The following is an 18,399-nucleotide window of genomic DNA, read 5'->3' on the forward strand; positions in this document are numbered from 1 at the left end:
CCAAGTACAATTTATCTGAGCTTTTCGTTGTTTTAGATTTTAAGCTGTTTTAATATTAGCATCTTCCATATGTTAAACAAAGCACTCCTAAAACTCCCGAGGATAAACACCCTGCTGCAGTAATGGCACATAGGTTTGATAACAAAGAAGAAGCAGCAAGAAAACCATCAAAATTAACACCAAAGCGTTGGGAAAGTTTTCCAGTTTCTGAACAAAAAGCAGAAGAGATTAGGACACAATGTTCTGATCCCGTACTTGGTATATCAAAATATGATAGAATTGGCTTGTATTAGACTAATGCTATCCTCAAATTCATGACCTCAAGATCAGTCCGCTGTTACAGCGCTATCTATAAGGTCAGGCAATCCTTCCCTTCCGAAAATAAGGACAAATTGGGAGAAAATGCACCCAGCGGCACTATGGAAACGATAAGCTTTAATAGACCTATTAAACCGTTGCCTACGCTCTGGAGATAAGATCCGACAAATGTACTTAAAATTCGACTCTCTATATAAAGTCAGACAGACCTTCCCCAGAGGAACATTATTTGGAACACGTTAGAGGAAGGTAAGTAATAAATACATGGGAGAGAGAAAATCGTTGACATTGGTTTGAAACATGTGTATAAATAGAAATTAATTGGAAAGTCAGCACTGGTTACTTTCTGGTTCCTCTAATTCCTTGACTGCACATATATAAGAAAGATTCTTTGACATATAATACTTAAAATCAAAATTCTTAAATTGAGAGACGGACATTAAATTTAGGTCTCTCCAATGATGAATAATTGTAAATATTCTTAAAATGTACACCAGAGCCAAGAAATAGAAGGAATCTGAAGGGAAACCCATTCCGTCGAGCAGATGAAATAACACGTAAATCTGCATGACGTCCATCACGTTGTTCATTACGAACGCGGATCACGATGTAATCATATCCGTAAAAGGTCATCTCTTGCAACTTTCTAACGGCATCACATAATTAATTCAGTGGTTGGAAGTACACAGTGAAAATAACGTTTTCAACATATAATTGTCTCTTTCACAAATTTGTATGCAATGTAAATTCTGTTTTACCTTTAAAGTAGTAATGATAGTTATAACGATAAACTCAATTAAACCTTAAACAATCATATAAGCAGAGTACATGTTTACAGTTCGGGGAAAACAAGTCTCGTTTTCAATAATTCCACATTACAGAATGCCATCATTACTGTTAATTTAAATCACCGGGGTTTGCTCAGAAATACTAATGAGCCGAACTGAAAGTTTTGGCTGGGGACTGGCGTTAGAATAGTTGTTTTAAATAATTAGAAGTAAAAAGAACAGTTATTTTTTTACATCAGTACTGAAACATTACCCGACTGAAAAAATAAATTTATTTAAATACGAAGGTAAATACAAATACTTACAAAATATGCAGCATATTAACATCATTTTACTATTATTATCCATATTTCAGAGGTATTATTTTAGTGACTGAGGACCGAAGAAAAGGAAAAGAGAGCGACAATGCTTTCCCTACTCGTGGCCATATTAACACTGGCTACTGAAGTGGCAGGCAAAGGGTATCTAATTAATAAACATTTTCTCCTCTTCGTATGTCATGGTGTATATAATATGATCGAAAGAAGAATGAGTATAAAACGCTAACGTTTAAACTGATAAAAGAGCTTAAAATCGATAATGTATCTTTTGATTTAATTATGCGTCGAACTTTAACGGTGAGAGAGATGATCATCGTATATTGCGATTGTTCATTTCTTACGTACGTCAAAGGTACGTTGCACATTTCCCATGCGTAATAGGTGTTATTCAGATTTATATGTCAGATATTTCGCACTTATTAAAATTATAATTACACAAACAACAGTTTGATTTTTGTCTCATTCCTAAATAGGTTTATGATTACAGTAAATTGAGATCAACTTCTGACTTTTTCAAGTTGTTTCTTTCTCCACAGATATTGGTTGCTCTACCTTTGTTTGTTATTCATAATCGCAGGTTTCACAAATTACATGTACACACAGCAAGTTTTCAACGATCCCCCTCTATATACAATATAATAATGTTCAGATATAGCAACGTATGAACTATAACATTTGTCCATAAATTTTTTCTCTTCAAATTCCCACTGGAAAACGTACGTTTATTTAAATGACCGTAAAAGATGATTTCCGTCCTCGACCTCAGATTAATATTTAATTTCACTAACCATCTAAACAGTGTCATGTTGTGCCTTAATTTAGAAATGTTACCCTGAAATATAATGTAACGTTGGTTTGCATTAAACTTCCGAAAAAGGTAAAATTTTGAAAATTAAAACACATAGGTAGGTCTAATGCCCTAAAACGAACACATGTTATCGTAAAGAAATCTTGACCTTGCTTCTTCTTCAAGATAAATAAAACTGAGTTAGTCACGGAATAGCACCAAGACAGATAAGGTGCTTGACAGTGCTGCTAATGAATCTTTATTATAGAGAATATTTTTAATCTGATATAAGCACGGTGCTTTAGTGGCTTAAACATAACAATATATAGCAATTTTACATAAACATAACACTTTTTATGTACAAAACACAGACAAACGATCCCCGTCAATCACAATGTCGAACCTGTAGGTTGCGCAATACTGGGTACACATTTGAACCAGTACGAACTGAAAAGAATTAGATTTTTGACAAATTTGTTCAGTGAAATCTAAAATAATGTGTGTGTACCTCCAGATAGCTTGGATGTTTTTATAGCTGCTTGGACAAGAACACTATCTACATGATTAGATAACCTGGATATCATTAAAGCTGCGTGAACAATAACACTGCATGAATAACCAGAAACTTGGACGTAGTTAAAGCTGCACGGACAATAACACTGTATGAATAACCAGAAACTTTGATACCATTAAAGCTGCATGATCAATAACACTACATGAATAACCAGAAACTTGTATGTTATTAAAGCTGCACGGGCAATAACACTATCTTTGGATGCTTAATTTATTCCCTGTTTTACCTTATCGGACGTATGTAAGAAATCGAACGTGTACGTACCTTAAACTACATAACAATGATGTAAAACTCATTCGAAATAAAAATGTAACAAAAATTTTAATCAAATGTGTTAAATGTGCTTTAAGTACTAATTACGACAGCACAAGCAAGACGCGATTCAAAACGCGACTAAAAGATTGATAAAACGTTTTTTTTCTTTCTTTCTCAGCACGGTTAGCAAAACTAGACTAGGCAGTACGACCCGACAACAAAATGAACAGATGACAAACCACTAAATCACATGCTGATCAGTCACGTTAGCCATGGTCACGTGTCTCATGCTATTTGTTCAATATAGACTAACAACCATTTGCAGTAAATACAATTGTATTAGGCAGTACATTTGATTATTGCTTTAAAGAGTTAAGTGGGATTTTGCTGCTCTTAAATTGCTGAGTACGACAAAATTTAAGTTCAATGTAGCTTAAGTTGTCAAATAATTAAGATTCTATTCGTTAAGAAATGTATATAACTCACGCCTAGGTTATGCTAATATAAATATTTGTCATAACTTAGTCAGCAAACATAATTTCACATTCAAATTCATATGTACAACAAATTTGAAATTATCTATCACTGATTTGTGAAAGAAAAACGATCGACAGATTTGCTGAGAATTGTGTAGAATTTAATCGTTGTATCTGACAGCCATGTAGAAGCTTCTAAGAGGTAATCGACGTCATAATGTTTAAGGTTAATCATTTACCCTAATTTACAATTTCAGATCTTTCTTGGATTGACAATTTCGTCCAATTTTCATGTAATTGTTGCTGTATATTCAAAAGAACTTTGCAATTGTCAGAGAATTGGTTAAGCATTTCCTTTTACTCTCGTCCTTTTCCATCTCTTATAAAATTTGTAAACAGGCGAGAGTAATCGGAATGAATGCCTCATGACTTATGGGTTGGCATCTTGATGCTCGTTAATTCGAAAAGAAACTAAATGGAGGAAACATTTGATGTTATGTGATTTCTGTTTCGGCTCTCATTGAAGAATTGCTTCTCCATGTTACTATTTTCTTATTGAAACGATAACACACTGTATATTTATCATCGCTTCCGAACGAAACCGTATGAGATTTAAGCATTTCTGAAATGATTTCCAGCTCTCACTGGATTGTAATGCCAAATGCTATTGTACCTGGTCAACCGCTTCAACTGGCTTTCACATTTTTCAATACTACCGAGGATGTCCTGATACAAGTGGACCTGCTCGAAGATGACCATCATCCAATTGCCTCAGTGAAGAAAACATTTCGAGGAGGTACATACTCTTGCCTCTGTTTACTCTCTGCTGGTCTGTCTCTGTCTCTGTCTGTCTGCCTCTCTCTTTATGAGTCAGATAAAAGAAACCATACATCAATAGTTTCATCTTCACTTAAGATTGACAAGATATGAACACACCCGAATATCTCTTCAATAGTTGTTATTTGCAAAAATGTAAAAGATCGCTTCTGCAACACTGAGCATGAAATCAGCATAATCCTAATAGACATATTTTCCTTCCCTGACGATTTTTCATACAGAACGGTAACTCCCATGAAAAGTTTGCATCCTGCTGTAGATTGGCAAATGGTCCATTATATTGAAATGTTCATTATCTCGAGGAAATGGTCAAAAGTTTCAAACTAACAAAAAGGCTTTAACCAATAATAAAATAGAAACATACTTTCAGTTTAGTTTACATCGAGGATTAGGCTGGCCATACTAGCCATAACCTGACATTAAACGTTATGTATGTAAAAGTTGGACTTAAGCTAAAACAAAGTTAACTTGATTAATGTGCCAGAGATTGTTTCTCTTTTTTAAGAAGCATTAACTATGTCATTTTGGGATTGCTCGTGTGACGTCGTGAGAAAGAGAGAGGTGTCATTTATGATTTATGTATTTAATTTTTTGTTTATTTATCTCTTTACTTTAGGTGATTCTGACATGTTAACTATACGGGTGAGTGACATCCTCCATATATATATATATATATATATATATACACACACACATATAAATAGACCTTGAACCGTAACATAGTGTGTTTCCATAAATCAGTTGAACGACCGTCCCAAGGAGCCAATAGCACATTTGTTTTCTAGCATAAAGTGGCTTCACAGAGTTTTGGGGTAGAACTGCCCCATTTTATACTACATAACAATACAACCACACAAAGGTACAAACAATCGGTAGTTTTATTTCTTTCGGTAGGACACACGGTGTCGTTGAAACCTACCGGTGGAAATTCTTAGAAATTTGGCAACTGTCCAATAATAATTTAGAACGTTCTCTTTTTTCATTCTCGCGGTTAGTAACTTATTGTATTTTCTTTATCAGGAAACATCGTTGTTACAACATTGAACAAAATTCTAAAACATTCCGAGGAAATAAAATTTGTATGATATGACTTCTAAGAGAGAGACAGAGACAAAGACAGAGACAGAGACACAAAGGGAGAGACAGAGACAGAGCGACAGAGAGAGTAATGTCTTTGTCTAATCTGAAGAGGAAAACACATTTTTCACTTTTTCCCTCTAGAACATTGTTTCATTCACTGCGCACACTTAACAGCTCCTGAAAGCTTGCTAAGTAGCTAACCATTATTATGTTGTGGTTTTGTGAGGGGAAAAAAAAATGCAAATGATGCAGCACCATTCCAATAACTCCTTCTGGTCAAGCATTTTTCAGTTTAGTGTTCGGCCGCACGATTCACCCAAAACCACCCAAAACCTGCCCAAATCCACCACAAACGTGCAGCAAATTAAGATAAGCATACTCAAAACCACTTGAAAACATTGGAAACCGTACTATTTTGTAGAAACAGATGACAAAATTGGCTGCATTTATTTTTTAGAGTTGAAGTAAACATTGAAACAAGGGAGACAAATGTTATTTATATTCATCACCAGTCAGAAATGGACTCTATTCTGGACAAAATCAAATACAGTAAACAAAAATACATTACGTAACATGTAATGGAATACAAAAATATAAAACTAACAGACCAACAATTACATTAATTATACATAACAGAGGATGAAAACAATAATATATACACCACACCGTACATGTTCTTGTCCTTATTAGCAATTCGTTGTCGCTACGGGCTATAGCGATAATGTTGTATTTCTATGTTTCATTTTTTTATATTATTCTCCTTTTTAGAATCATCTGAAGTAAATAATTGCCTATCAGTGCCATAATTGTCAAATGCGATTAAAACAACATTACAATACAACAAACAACTGAAAGCACCAAATAATTTCTTTATAATCGATTTCAGATTTCTATCAAATTTGGCATGTCTCACCGCTAATTAAAATATGAAAATAAGTGTATTAACAATAAACTAATGAAATTCAACTCAGTTGTATTTTGCATATTTTAAAGCAAAGCATTAATACAATCAACATAATCCAAGCAATGTTTGCAACCTGTGTCGTAGGTAACTAAAAAGTCATAAAATTGTACAAAAATTATAAACATTGCAAGGATTTTTACATAAAACCAGTTAAAAAACTAGAACAATGGAAATGCGTAGCCATGTCTCGACATTATACAAGTGCATTCCTAGTTCAATCTGCATATCCTAGTTCAGTGATTGCTATTATCGCCATTTCATTTGGGATGTCCATTCTGCCTTTGCGCACTTTCTTTGCCCAGGTTTTCGTCCCGCATTTATTTTCGGCCGGATGCATTGGAATTTTCCATTTGATGAATGTATGTACTTCGAAGTATTGGAATTTAGTTGCTTTTGTAAAATATTTGTAAAGATTCTTGTCTTTTCTGCTGATGCTTTTGTGCGCCAAATGGTTTCATCAATTACATATGAAGAGGAAGTGCCAATAATTTATAATTGTCAGAGCCATATAGTGCGCGACGCAAATCTATGAACTGAGCCGAGTTACACTATATAACCTGTTGATTAATTCGGGAATCTTGTGTTGTTTCCAATCAGCAACCTGCTTAAGTTTATTATTTATAGATTCTGAGTTGTTGTTGGTCCAAAGATTCGTGATATTTCTGCTTTTTAGTGGTTTATACACGAACATTTTAATTTTTTGGCATATAAAATTTTTGAAGCACTGTGCGAAAATGGGTTATTGTTTTAAATGCGTTGCCAGATTGTCTTCTCGTTTCGCAAACTCAGCGTCATCTTGACTGAATATTAGGCCACGATCTTCATTGATTTTGTAAAAAGATCGTCACATCCATGTTTATGCAAAGAGTTCCGAATGTTGTCTTTAATATGTTTAGTGCAATATAAATATTCTGCATTACAAAAAATTGGATTTTAGAGCATTTGTCAGCGCTTTTCCGTCGTCCGTACCAATTATAAACTTATCATCTCCAATTTTTTCTCGAATATGCAAAAAGAATTTATAATATGTATTTTCATCTAACTCCAAATGAAGACATAACGGACCTAAGAAAATATGGTATTGATCAGTTTTCCTTTTTACAAAGCTTTTATTTTTGTATGACATGGCAGTTACAAATACCTTACCCAAGTTAAAAGTTCGGTCTATTCCAATAATACTTTTATCCTGTCCTGAACAATGATTGATCAAGTCTAAAATTTGTTCTGTAGTATACAGTACAATGACCGGGCTTTTTCTTTTTGTCAGAATCACTTCCTGGACATAGTCATTTGTGTGAAATTCACCTAAAATTTCTATTAAATCATCGGCTAGATTTTTATTTTCTGGTTCAGATGTTTTGATTTTCTTTTCTCTATAAATCTGGTCTTGAATTTGCCTCGAACATTTTGGCGCAGTAAAGCTATGTTCCCTATTCATCTTTAAATATCTATCCGAAGCCTTTGTCTCCCCTATACCATTTACAGCTTCTCTTAGAATGTTTGAATGTGTTCGCCGATAGGGCTCATTACGCTTACTGTTTCCATGTGGTTGGTTAATTTTTAAAGACCTTTCCCCACAGTATTCTACGACAGCACGTTTTTGGATAAAATTGATTTGACTGGGTGCCTGAATTATAGTTGTTACACTTTTTAAAAACTTTTCATATCATTTAAGCTTTGAGTACTATCTTTGAACGAAAGTGCCTCTTCAGATTGTGGTTCAATTGGAATTAATGTAATATTCTTATTTTGTACTTGTTTCATACATATTGTTTTTTTTTTAATGAACCAGACGCAGTCTATTTTCCGATTCAAGCAAAATCGTCTGGTTGACAGTAGTTTCCGCATGCGTGTCCCATACACCACAATTGAAATTCATGTTTGCTTTTATGGTTATTACCAGTTATGTCTACTATGACATAAACATAATTTTTAGGCCCTCTTCGTATATCAGTTGGGCAATTGTTGGTGTTTGTGAGAATCGACAAAATGTCTTCGTTGCTTAAAAATCTGTCATTTTGCTTCAATTGCTTCATGTAACATTTCCTGTTTTCACAATTAAAAACTTCGTTTTCGTGATGATCTGTACCCTTTTCGTTCTCCATAAGACCATTATGGCTAGTAACATCACTGTCTATTGTATCTATTTCTCATCATATTCTTTCACATCATCATCTCCGACACCATCATTTCCATCAGCATCATAACAACAAGTACTGTCACCATCCGCGGACCCATTGCACGATAGTTGACGAACTTTTAATAGTTGTTGTTTGTGTGATTGTGTCTCCATCATTATAATTGTTGTTATCAGCAACTGCATCACCTTCATGAAAGCAATCGCTCTCACAGGCAGACGATCCAGAAGACGATATTTTGCGTTTTGTAATTTGTTGTCGCTTCGTATTTATTACACGTTCTATAACGTCAGTGACTGCCGCAAAGTGGTTGACGTCGTAATATACACAAAATAATCCCACCATTCTCATTAATGTTAGAACATCCTACCTTTTATTTACTCACTTATTTGATATTTACCGCCTTCTGTAACTTCTGCAGACCACCGCTTTTTCAAAGTATTATTAGAATAATGTTTTCTGCGTATGCATTGTTTGCCTTCAATGATAGAAATTACAAAATAATATCACCATTCTCATTCACTGTAGAACACCGTATCTTGATCTACTCACTAAATTGATTTGTACCGCTATCTGTAAGTTCCATGGACCGTCGCTATGTCACAACATGTACTCAAATAGTTTGGTTCGTACTAAAAAAGTTTTTGTTTTGAAGACAATTTTTTGCCTTACATTTATATATATGTATTTACAGATCTTCCCTTCTGCCTCTCACAAATGAATCACATGCGCAGAAGACTGCTTTATCATTAGCATTAAATTTTAAGTAACGACACTACTATTCTTAAATGCAGTGACATGAATTTTAAAGAAAAAACGAATCAGCACTTAGTTTCACTTCAATTTAAAAAGAATCAGTTCCTTTATATGACTTCAGAATTTTATTTTTATTTAAAATGTCAAGAATAAGTATAATATATTGCTATAGCCATTAGCGACAACAAAATGTTAAAAGAGACAATAATAAATACACGTAAACTTATTTGTAATATCGTGTATATGTTATTGTTGTCGTTCTGGTCGATATGTGTATGGCACACTGAAGGTCTATTATTTACTTCACAATGAGACCGTTTGTATTTGGAACATACTGACTGGGTCCGCCTTTGACTTGATAACCAGCAATGGGGACGAATCCAGTAACATTTGTCTCCCTTCTGTCATTTCCATCCGATGTAAGTACTAACTGCGGCATAATTTGTCGTTTGTTTCAACAAGATAGTACTATTTCCAGTGTTTTCTTGTGGTTACAGGTATGTTTCATTTGATTTACATAATGTTTATGGTGGATTTTGGGTAGGTTTTGGGCAGTTTCGGGTGGTTTGGGGCAGTTTCGGGTGGTTTGGGGCAGGTTTTGGGTGAACCGTGCGGCCCGTGAAATGAACGATTGATCGATTTCGATTCTTTTCATATATCTGGGGCGAAATACAGCTCCGACATTTCTGCTGTTTCGGACTATCGCGGCAAGACTTCATTTGGATCAAGTAATCAGGTGCAGATTAATGACGATATTCAGAACAAAGTTTTATTTTATGCTGGGTCGTGAATTACTGGATCTTGGAAATGTTCTTGATATTTTACTGGAGAGAAATTTTATATTTTCTTCAGTTGGCCTTCAAAAAAGACACGGATAGTATCATGAGCAAGAAATGTGAAGTTCTTCTTAGGCGTTTAAGTATGTAAATATGACCGACTCCTGTTAAAGACGACTTGAACTCAAATCGAAGAAGGCGCAATTTATTTTCTTTTCTTAATGTACTATTTCACTTTAAAATGCGCAAGATAATTATGTTACTGCTTATATGTTCTATGCGAATAATCACAAAAATACAGCAGAACATAAACAATAAACCGATAGATAGATAGATAGATAAGGTTTCTGACAATAAATTACGTTGTAATTTTGTTTGATACAACAGATCCCAGAGCACATACACCACTTAAATCGGTACAGTCTTCTAGTGCACGGACTGTCGGGTTTATACTTTGTGGAGCACGCAGCTCTCCGATTTGATGATGGAATCCGTCCTGACAAATTCGAACTGTTCGCTCAAACGGACAAAGCCATATATAAACCAGGACAAACAGGTATTCATCAGATTAATTGTGCCATTAAAAGGTACTTGACTAAGTTTTGGCAATTCCATAAAATTATCCGTTGTTTTCACGTAACGTCACAAAATGTGTGTACTTCCATATCCGCCATTTTGAGTCCCTAGCCCCGCAAACCGGCACCTAATGACATTGTTCTTCCCGCATAATTACAAAGGCATGTCTCATTTTGTGCGTAAGAATATAATAATATATCTCATTCTGCTGTGCCTGTCATCCACACGATACTGAATGCGTGACTTTTCTCCTTGCTTTCTTCAAGTAAAACATTTAAATTTCAGCTATCTGTTATTCTTTCATAAACAAATAGATCGATCAGTAAACAAATGCATGCACAAATGGATACACAAACAAGTAGAAACATGCAATGATTGTAAATTTTCGTGGTTATCATTCAAGTTAAAAAGTTAATTGTTAATATATAATTTCATATTTCTAAAAGCATTTCAGGAAAACTTCGTTTTGACATTCGACACAAAGTCATGTTCCGTAAGGCACGTGTTTCGTTTGAACACACTGAAGATGAAACTTCTTTGAATGGTTATTGCTTTCATTCATTATCATCCTACGTCCAACATCTCCACCACAAATACAATATCTGACCATACTAATTAAATTGGTTTGTCAACTGTCTTTGGCACAAACACCAATTGACGCGAAAAGTGTTTGTACGTAAAAGTTCTGGCATAAAACACATGAAATTTTAATTCGTAACATATTGTATCCTGAAAATCATTGTCCAGAAATACTCTTTCAAGATGACAAGCTTAGGGATATGATCTGAAACACTTAAAAAATGTCAATATTGTCTGTTTGTAAAAAAATAATAACTGCATTTCTATTTTCATAGCAATATGTACGATTACGGTTAAACTTCACTATTCTGTCTTTCAATATAAGCAAGGGAACTTCCAGCTTTATTTTTATTTTCGTGCTATATGGCACCTAATTTTAAGTATAATCTATGTATCGACAGTTAAATCAGATTATTATCTTAAATATACATGATGACCAATGTTGACAAAGGTTTGTTAGAGACTCAAGATGGTGGCGCAATGTGCACACACGTTGCATTGTGGGTATTTGCATACTCAATCGTGACGTCTGTGAAAACAATCCATAATGAATGAATTGACCAGCCTGTCATAAATTTATTTTTAATATGGTTGCCTATTGTAGCAAGTAATTTTCAATAATCACATCTCTGAGTAAGTCTAGAAAAGATTATGTCAATTGTTTTCGAACTAGTATTGATGGAATTTTCTTTAAAATGACTATTTAATGGTTGAATAATGCCTACCTGAAAAGACAAAAGAAATTCCCAAAGTAATAAAGGTGAGCAAATTTTTTCAAAACTAAAATCAACAGCAAACACGTCAAAACAATGAATCCTTCAATAATTACGGATGATATAGTAATTTAGACTATTTAACTTATGTTTTTTGTGTTCCTAAGATATATAATTAATAATGCATACACAATCCTATATCGCAAAACATACTATATTCACAAGAACATGAACATACGCTTATAAATGAATGGGACATGAATATATGACTATATAACTGAATGAGACATTAATATAAAGGTTTCAAAATAATATCAGTTCAGATATAGAATAAAGCTATAAAAAGAAAATGAAGCAAACTAATATAGAAACTTAAAGTTAGTGATTTTCAGTACACTTCTATAATTATAACACCACTGTTCTTTTCAGTCCATTTCCGAGCCTTTGGGATGTTTTCCAATATGAATGTCTACACTGGAAAGTTGAACATATCTATTTACGTGAGTTCTCACCCTCCCTACCGCCAACCCCTCCTCCCTCTCTTTCCCTCTCTCTCTCTCTGCCTTTCAAAGTGTGTGTATATATATATGTTACTGCATTTGTATGGGAAATTATGAACGAGTTTTTCGGATGTAAATACTGCACGACCTTGGGAGTGCAGTATATCCATCAGAGAAAATGAGATCATATTTTCCCATACAAACGCAGTAACCTTTGTATTATATGCTCATTATCTTATTCTACCTAAGGCTTAATTATATAAACAAAATACACTACAAGAAACAAAGTAACTGAATGTATACTGTATTCCAAACTAAATACGCAAGCGCAGATTCATCATTACACAACAATAACATCATTACTGTGCACATAACTCTGCCCAGATAAATTTGAACTCAGTCGCGTGCTCGACATAACTTTTGAATGAAAATGGCATGCCTAGTTAAAATTGAAATTTGGAGTCATATTGTGAATGAATGCGCATTGCAACAACTTTTCCATTTGATCTGGAATGAATATATTTTAGTATTTTTTCGATTCTACGAAATTTCGTGATTATGGACTGGATTTTATATGTGACAATTCCACATGAAATACATCGGATTGAAGAAGTGAGGGAGAAGCGTGTTGACATCTGCAAATGTGTTTCTGTTCCTGTCATTGAATGTTTGAAATCATAATGTGGGGAAAATATGAAGTCTTTCAATTGCAATTATCAAAAAGACGCTATGGAATTTAATGGTTATTTCATTTTGAGTGCAGTAAAGAGGATGTAATTGCACTTATGCACTTCGAAATGTGTAATCAAGATTGAGAACCCATGAGATGGCTCATGTAATTCGGATTTGCAGAACTAAAAAGGTACATTTTAAGGAAATTCAGGATGTAAAACTTAAGTATATTTTTTTGGCTTTTCTTGTTACCAGCTAAAGAGGTTTATCCCTTGTCACTTGTATGTTATTTGTAAGGACCATTTCTGGCGTCAACTGCATAGCCAGCCTAAATCAAAAACATTTTATTAAAAAAGTTGATGTGGAATGTGCCAAAGCAGCTGGTATGTGGCAGTCCATGAATCATCTGCTTTACTTCATTCAGAAACAAATTCAATCAACCAAAATGTAAAGCGTCTACCACGTGAGTGAAAATGAATTGTTTACAAATCAAAAGTGCTGTCGTCTGCGTCTATTGTTGTTTACAGTAGAAAGTAGTTCCTTTATGCATGTGAATGCAATATGAAGGTGTGCAGTATCGTAAAATACTAAATGATTCTGACAATGTAAAGTTAACAGAGAATAAAATGAGCATATAAAGCATATAATAAATATAGACATATGGGGGTGAGTGCCTCTGTGTGTGTCAAGAAGGAAAGGAGATAGAATAGAAATGGTATGGCGAATAACAGTCATGTCATGTGCAGTGGATCCAGCAAAAAGGTCACTTGTTTCAGGCATTAAGTTAAATACACACAAGAGCGTTTAGCATCGAGATCATGCAAGCGGTTGTAGTTTCTATGCTTCTTTCTGTTTATTGTTCGTCTTGTGTCTGTTTTGCTTACCCTTGACAAAGACTCAGTAAGACTCGAATGCGCTCAGAATAGTTAAAAACTGGTTTTCTGCTGTTTGTTTGTTGTGTGTGCATGTGTGATTTTGGATTTTTAACGTAGCTTTGATACTTTTTCAGTCTTATCGCTACAATGTCTGCAGTGTGGAAGTTTATAGTGATATCTAACACTGGGGCATTATGCCGCAGATATATTGCAGTCACATCATCCTAACACCAGGCCGACCAGTCCTAACACTAACCTCTTAATGCTGAGCGCCTAGCGAGGCAGCCGTTAGTACAATTTTCATGTCTTTGGTACGACTCAGTCTGGGTTCGAACCTGAGACCTCCCGCATCTCTATCCTGTTTGTTTGTTAGTTAGGTGCATATATATATATATATATATATATATATATATATATATATATATATAGTTATCTAGATTCTAGAAGGTAACTAACTCGATTGTTTTTATAGCTCAGAGTCTGTGATTGCCTATTTCTAAATTCATCTGTATAAGAGTAGATTATGTGCCTATTTTTATACCCAGTTATGGCTGGCTGCAATTGGTGAGATAAACATTTGTATGTCTTATGAAAAAGAACTCTGAAACCTTCATTGTCGTATTAGTCGTTAGGTTTGACTTTTTTAGATGTTGATGACTAATAATAATAATTAATATACCCTGTATATGTTAACTATTTCTTCAAAATAATTATGTTAAATTATTTTAGTGTTTAATCAAGATTTCAGTGTTAGGACTGGTCGGCCTGGTTTCAGGGTAATGTGACTGGGTGGGAAATCATGCGGCATGATGCCCCAGTGCCTGACATCACTATAAACTGCCATGCTGCAGACATAGTAGTGATGTGACTGAATTTTTTTAAAAGCTGCTTTAAAATTCCAGAATGACACACACACACACACAGTAATTCTAAAATTGAAAAGAAATATCACACCAACTCAGTGAAAAGAATTAACCGTGGTTTTGTTTAGCAGAGAATAATAATATGAGGCTCCGATCTTTTATGTTGAAAGTTGTTATTCGGTAGCTGAGGCTTTGAAAGTTGTTATTCGGTAGCTGAGGCTTTTAACGTATAAATGCTTCTTTTAATATTTCTGTTCGCAGGTCTTTTATTGTATGAGAATGAAGACAGTAATTTGTAAAGTAATTTACATAGAGATAAAAATAAGTCCATTTTAATTTTCGAAATTTAGTCCGAATATAATATCACGTCAAGAAAATATCCAAATATGGATACATAAGTAAAGATAGATGTCATTAAACATAGTTTTCCAAATATGCTGAACCATGTTTTATTTGGCCAAGAAATGAAATATTAACTATACAAATAACTAACTCATTCATTTCAAACACTATGTAGGATAACATTATGTGAAATTTCAAAACAGTTTTCACTTTTATTATATATTTTTGGGTTTTAGCAGAACTTTTAAGACATTATTGATTATACCATGCCAAGGAAATGGGTCCTTTCACAAGGATACAACGAGGTAGCGGATATACTTACCTTGGTGGGTATTGAACCCACAACCCTAATATTATGAGTCCGATGTTCCACAAATATAGATACCGCGACTACAATTTCAGCTTGTAAAGAGAGTACTATAACTCTCTCTCTCTCTCATTTACATTTATTCTGAGCAAATACATCGTAGTATAAATCAAATATGTTTTTTCTATTTCTATTTACTAAGGATTAATGTGTTAACAAAATATAAAATTAGGAAAGAGCTATTAATTTAATGACTTCCTTTCTCAAGACAAAAACGACAGTCAAGCATCAATGAAAATTTTAAAAGAACTATTTAGAACGCATGCGAACACTAAATACATGTTGATTTCTGTATTCTCTACTTTTTTTTTTTTTAATATAAAAATACAAACTGGGCAAAGCGGAATATTCTGAATGTCAAAATCTTGTATGCGCTTCAAATAACAGGCAGTAATCTCAAACTTGATGCGAAATTTGTTGATGTTGGTTAGACGTTTCGATTCTCAGATTATTGTTCTTTTGCCCTGTTCCAAGTTTTCAGCTTTGTAAATTGTAACTATAAACACTTTATGATACCCATGCACGCTTTTAAAATTAATGTAGTGCCTGGGAATTGCTGACATTTTGTCCACGTAGATATGTGAAGCACAAGTTTGTGTATCATAAAACCGAATGATCGCGAACTGAGCATAAGGCAAAAGGAAATCGTTGGCATTCATTAAGACGACGTATTAGACTTTGAAAAGTCATGTAATGTGGCTAATTTTACCAATAATTGTTAGGATCTAGAGGAGACTACACGACATAGCTATAGTTTTAACAACCTCAAGATTTATCTGCATTTGTTGACTGAGTTTTTATGTAGCTATAAAGTTGAAGGTGACTAGTTACGAATGTTGGTTAGTATATTCTGGCATCAAGTATAATAACATTAAACTACCAGCATCTGCTTCTAACATTAGCTGCAAAATGTGTCAATATCTTTGAAATCATATTTTCTACAGGTACTGCCATTCATAAATGACATTTGAAGACAATGTAATTAAGATACTACAGACATAACTCAAATGCTGTGAAATTCAATTCATAATGTTCTTATTTTGATTAAGTCTTTAAGTGTCACAAAATTATAGTTCTGTTTGCCTAATGCCTCCTTTTGGGTTCATTGTGTTGGCCGCTATGGAGCATAATAAATGTTTGTCGAGCATATTCGTTACCTACGAGTAACATTAATGGTCGAACTTCGGGATTTTGAATACTTTCAACAATTTATGAAGTTCACAAACAATTTAAAGTCTTTATGAGTAATCAGGCAAATAGTAACGAACACGCATCATGAAAATCTTTATTGCTGCACAAACTATGCCTAACATCAACAGTTAAAATTCTATATTGATTCTTAATGAATGTTTCAACCTAAATTCATTTGAAGTTATGAACATGTGCTTGTTGTATTTCTCGTAATCTTTGACACACACACTTGGTAATATTAACCTAGAAACACAAATGTTTCCTGAAATATATTTAAAAATTTTAAATGCACGAAATCACACTCCATGATTTTATATTAATAGATACATAGTCAAATAACCCATAATAAAACAAAAACTACTACAGCTTAAAAAGTATTTGCAGCCCATGGAAAAATACATGGAAAAATTTGGAAAAACATGCATAACTATGTCCACTTATGAAATCTTATTCTGAAATTCCTAACACTTTTGTCAGCAAATCAAACAAAGAGATAATGCCATAATACACTTCTTGGACTCCGAACCCTTCCCATGATATAACTTTGTTCACCCCCAAAAATGGTTTCACCGTTAACCCACCTTTGATTACTTACTCTGCAGTTTGCTTAACCGTATGGATAACACATTTTTGTCTTATGAAGTAGTTCCTTTGCCATGCGAGTAAAATTAATTGTATGCAGATCAACCCACTTTTGACCACTGTCTCGTAGGCTACAGGCTAATGAGCTGTGTGAACGAATATCTGAAAATATAACAGGTATGTGCTGCTCTAATGCAGATTTTAATGATAGTTTAAAATTAAAATTAAAATTTAAACAAAAAAGAAGCATGGCAGTGACGAAAACGTTTTTGCGAATGTGGATGGGGTCTACGTTTTGCTGGAATATTTTATTAGAAGGAGCTTAAAGGGATCTAAATTAGTAATATTAAAACAGACGGGATAGAACAAGGATATTGTTTAACAGGTTCTCAGTGCTTAGATGCAGTGAATCAATGGTATTGTAAGATTGGAAATGTAGATGTCGCCAAAGTCTATTTGCATATATATGCTTGCCTCCCACAGTATATAATTCTTCCCCTACAAATCTTTTACAGGACCCAAAGAACAACAAGATAAAACAATGGCTAAATGTATCTGAGCCTGAGTTTGGAGTCATTGAAAACTTTATGTTAGTGGACAGTGAACCGATGCTTGGTGACTGGAGAATTGAGCTTGAAGTCCAGACGTTAGTAAGTAAAATTAAATACCACTTATCACAAATGTAAACTTGGCTATAGTGGAATTTTATATAAAGAATTAATGTGTCAGACACACACACACACATATATATAGTTAGTTACGAATCAATGGATCTATGGTTTTGAATATTAAGTAACAGAGAAAGACGAAGCCCAACATGTTTTGTAAAATTCATTGCCTTCAGTGCCACTTAAGCCTATTACTACAGTTTCAGATTGGTCCGTTGAAGAAATGATCACTCACTGTACAGCAAAATACAGTTACTCCTATTGGCTAACTTTCGCGAAAGGAATCGCCCGGAACATCACTCAGCTATTTCCTGATGGTCATGAAATAACCTCAGAAGTGAATGTCGGAAGTAGTTGTAAATACACATCAATTATTATTCTTTTTGTACGATATTTTTTACT

General features: G+C 34.0%; 1 protein-coding gene across 2 annotated transcripts in view; it reads left to right on the forward strand.

The window, feature by feature from the left end:
• The first annotated feature begins 514 nt into the window (after positions 1-514).
• LOC149803784 (CD109 antigen-like) overlaps positions 515-18,399 on the forward strand; it is an 81,003-nt gene continuing 63,118 nt past the window's right edge. Inside the window, exons 1-7 of one of the 2 annotated variants that reach the window (XM_089953581.1) lie at positions 515-567; positions 1,462-1,567; positions 4,157-4,314; positions 4,972-4,997; positions 10,457-10,625; positions 12,367-12,437; positions 17,845-17,979. In XM_089953581.1, the coding sequence (XP_089809707.1) occupies positions 1,512-1,567; positions 4,157-4,314; positions 4,972-4,997; positions 10,457-10,625; positions 12,367-12,437; positions 17,845-17,979 (615 nt within the window). In that variant the 5' untranslated portion in view covers positions 515-567; positions 1,462-1,511. The remainder of the gene's footprint in view (positions 568-1,461; positions 1,568-4,156; positions 4,315-4,971; positions 4,998-10,456; positions 10,626-12,366; positions 12,438-17,844; positions 17,980-18,399) is intronic. The other variant, XM_089953580.1, reaches the window with a different exon arrangement.

Source organism: Sinohyriopsis cumingii, chromosome 3 (assembly GCF_028554795.1).
Source record: "Sinohyriopsis cumingii isolate HCF-2022 chromosome 3, ASM2855479v2, whole genome shotgun sequence".
NCBI classification, from domain to species: Eukaryota; Metazoa; Mollusca; class Bivalvia; order Unionida; family Unionidae; genus Sinohyriopsis; species Sinohyriopsis cumingii.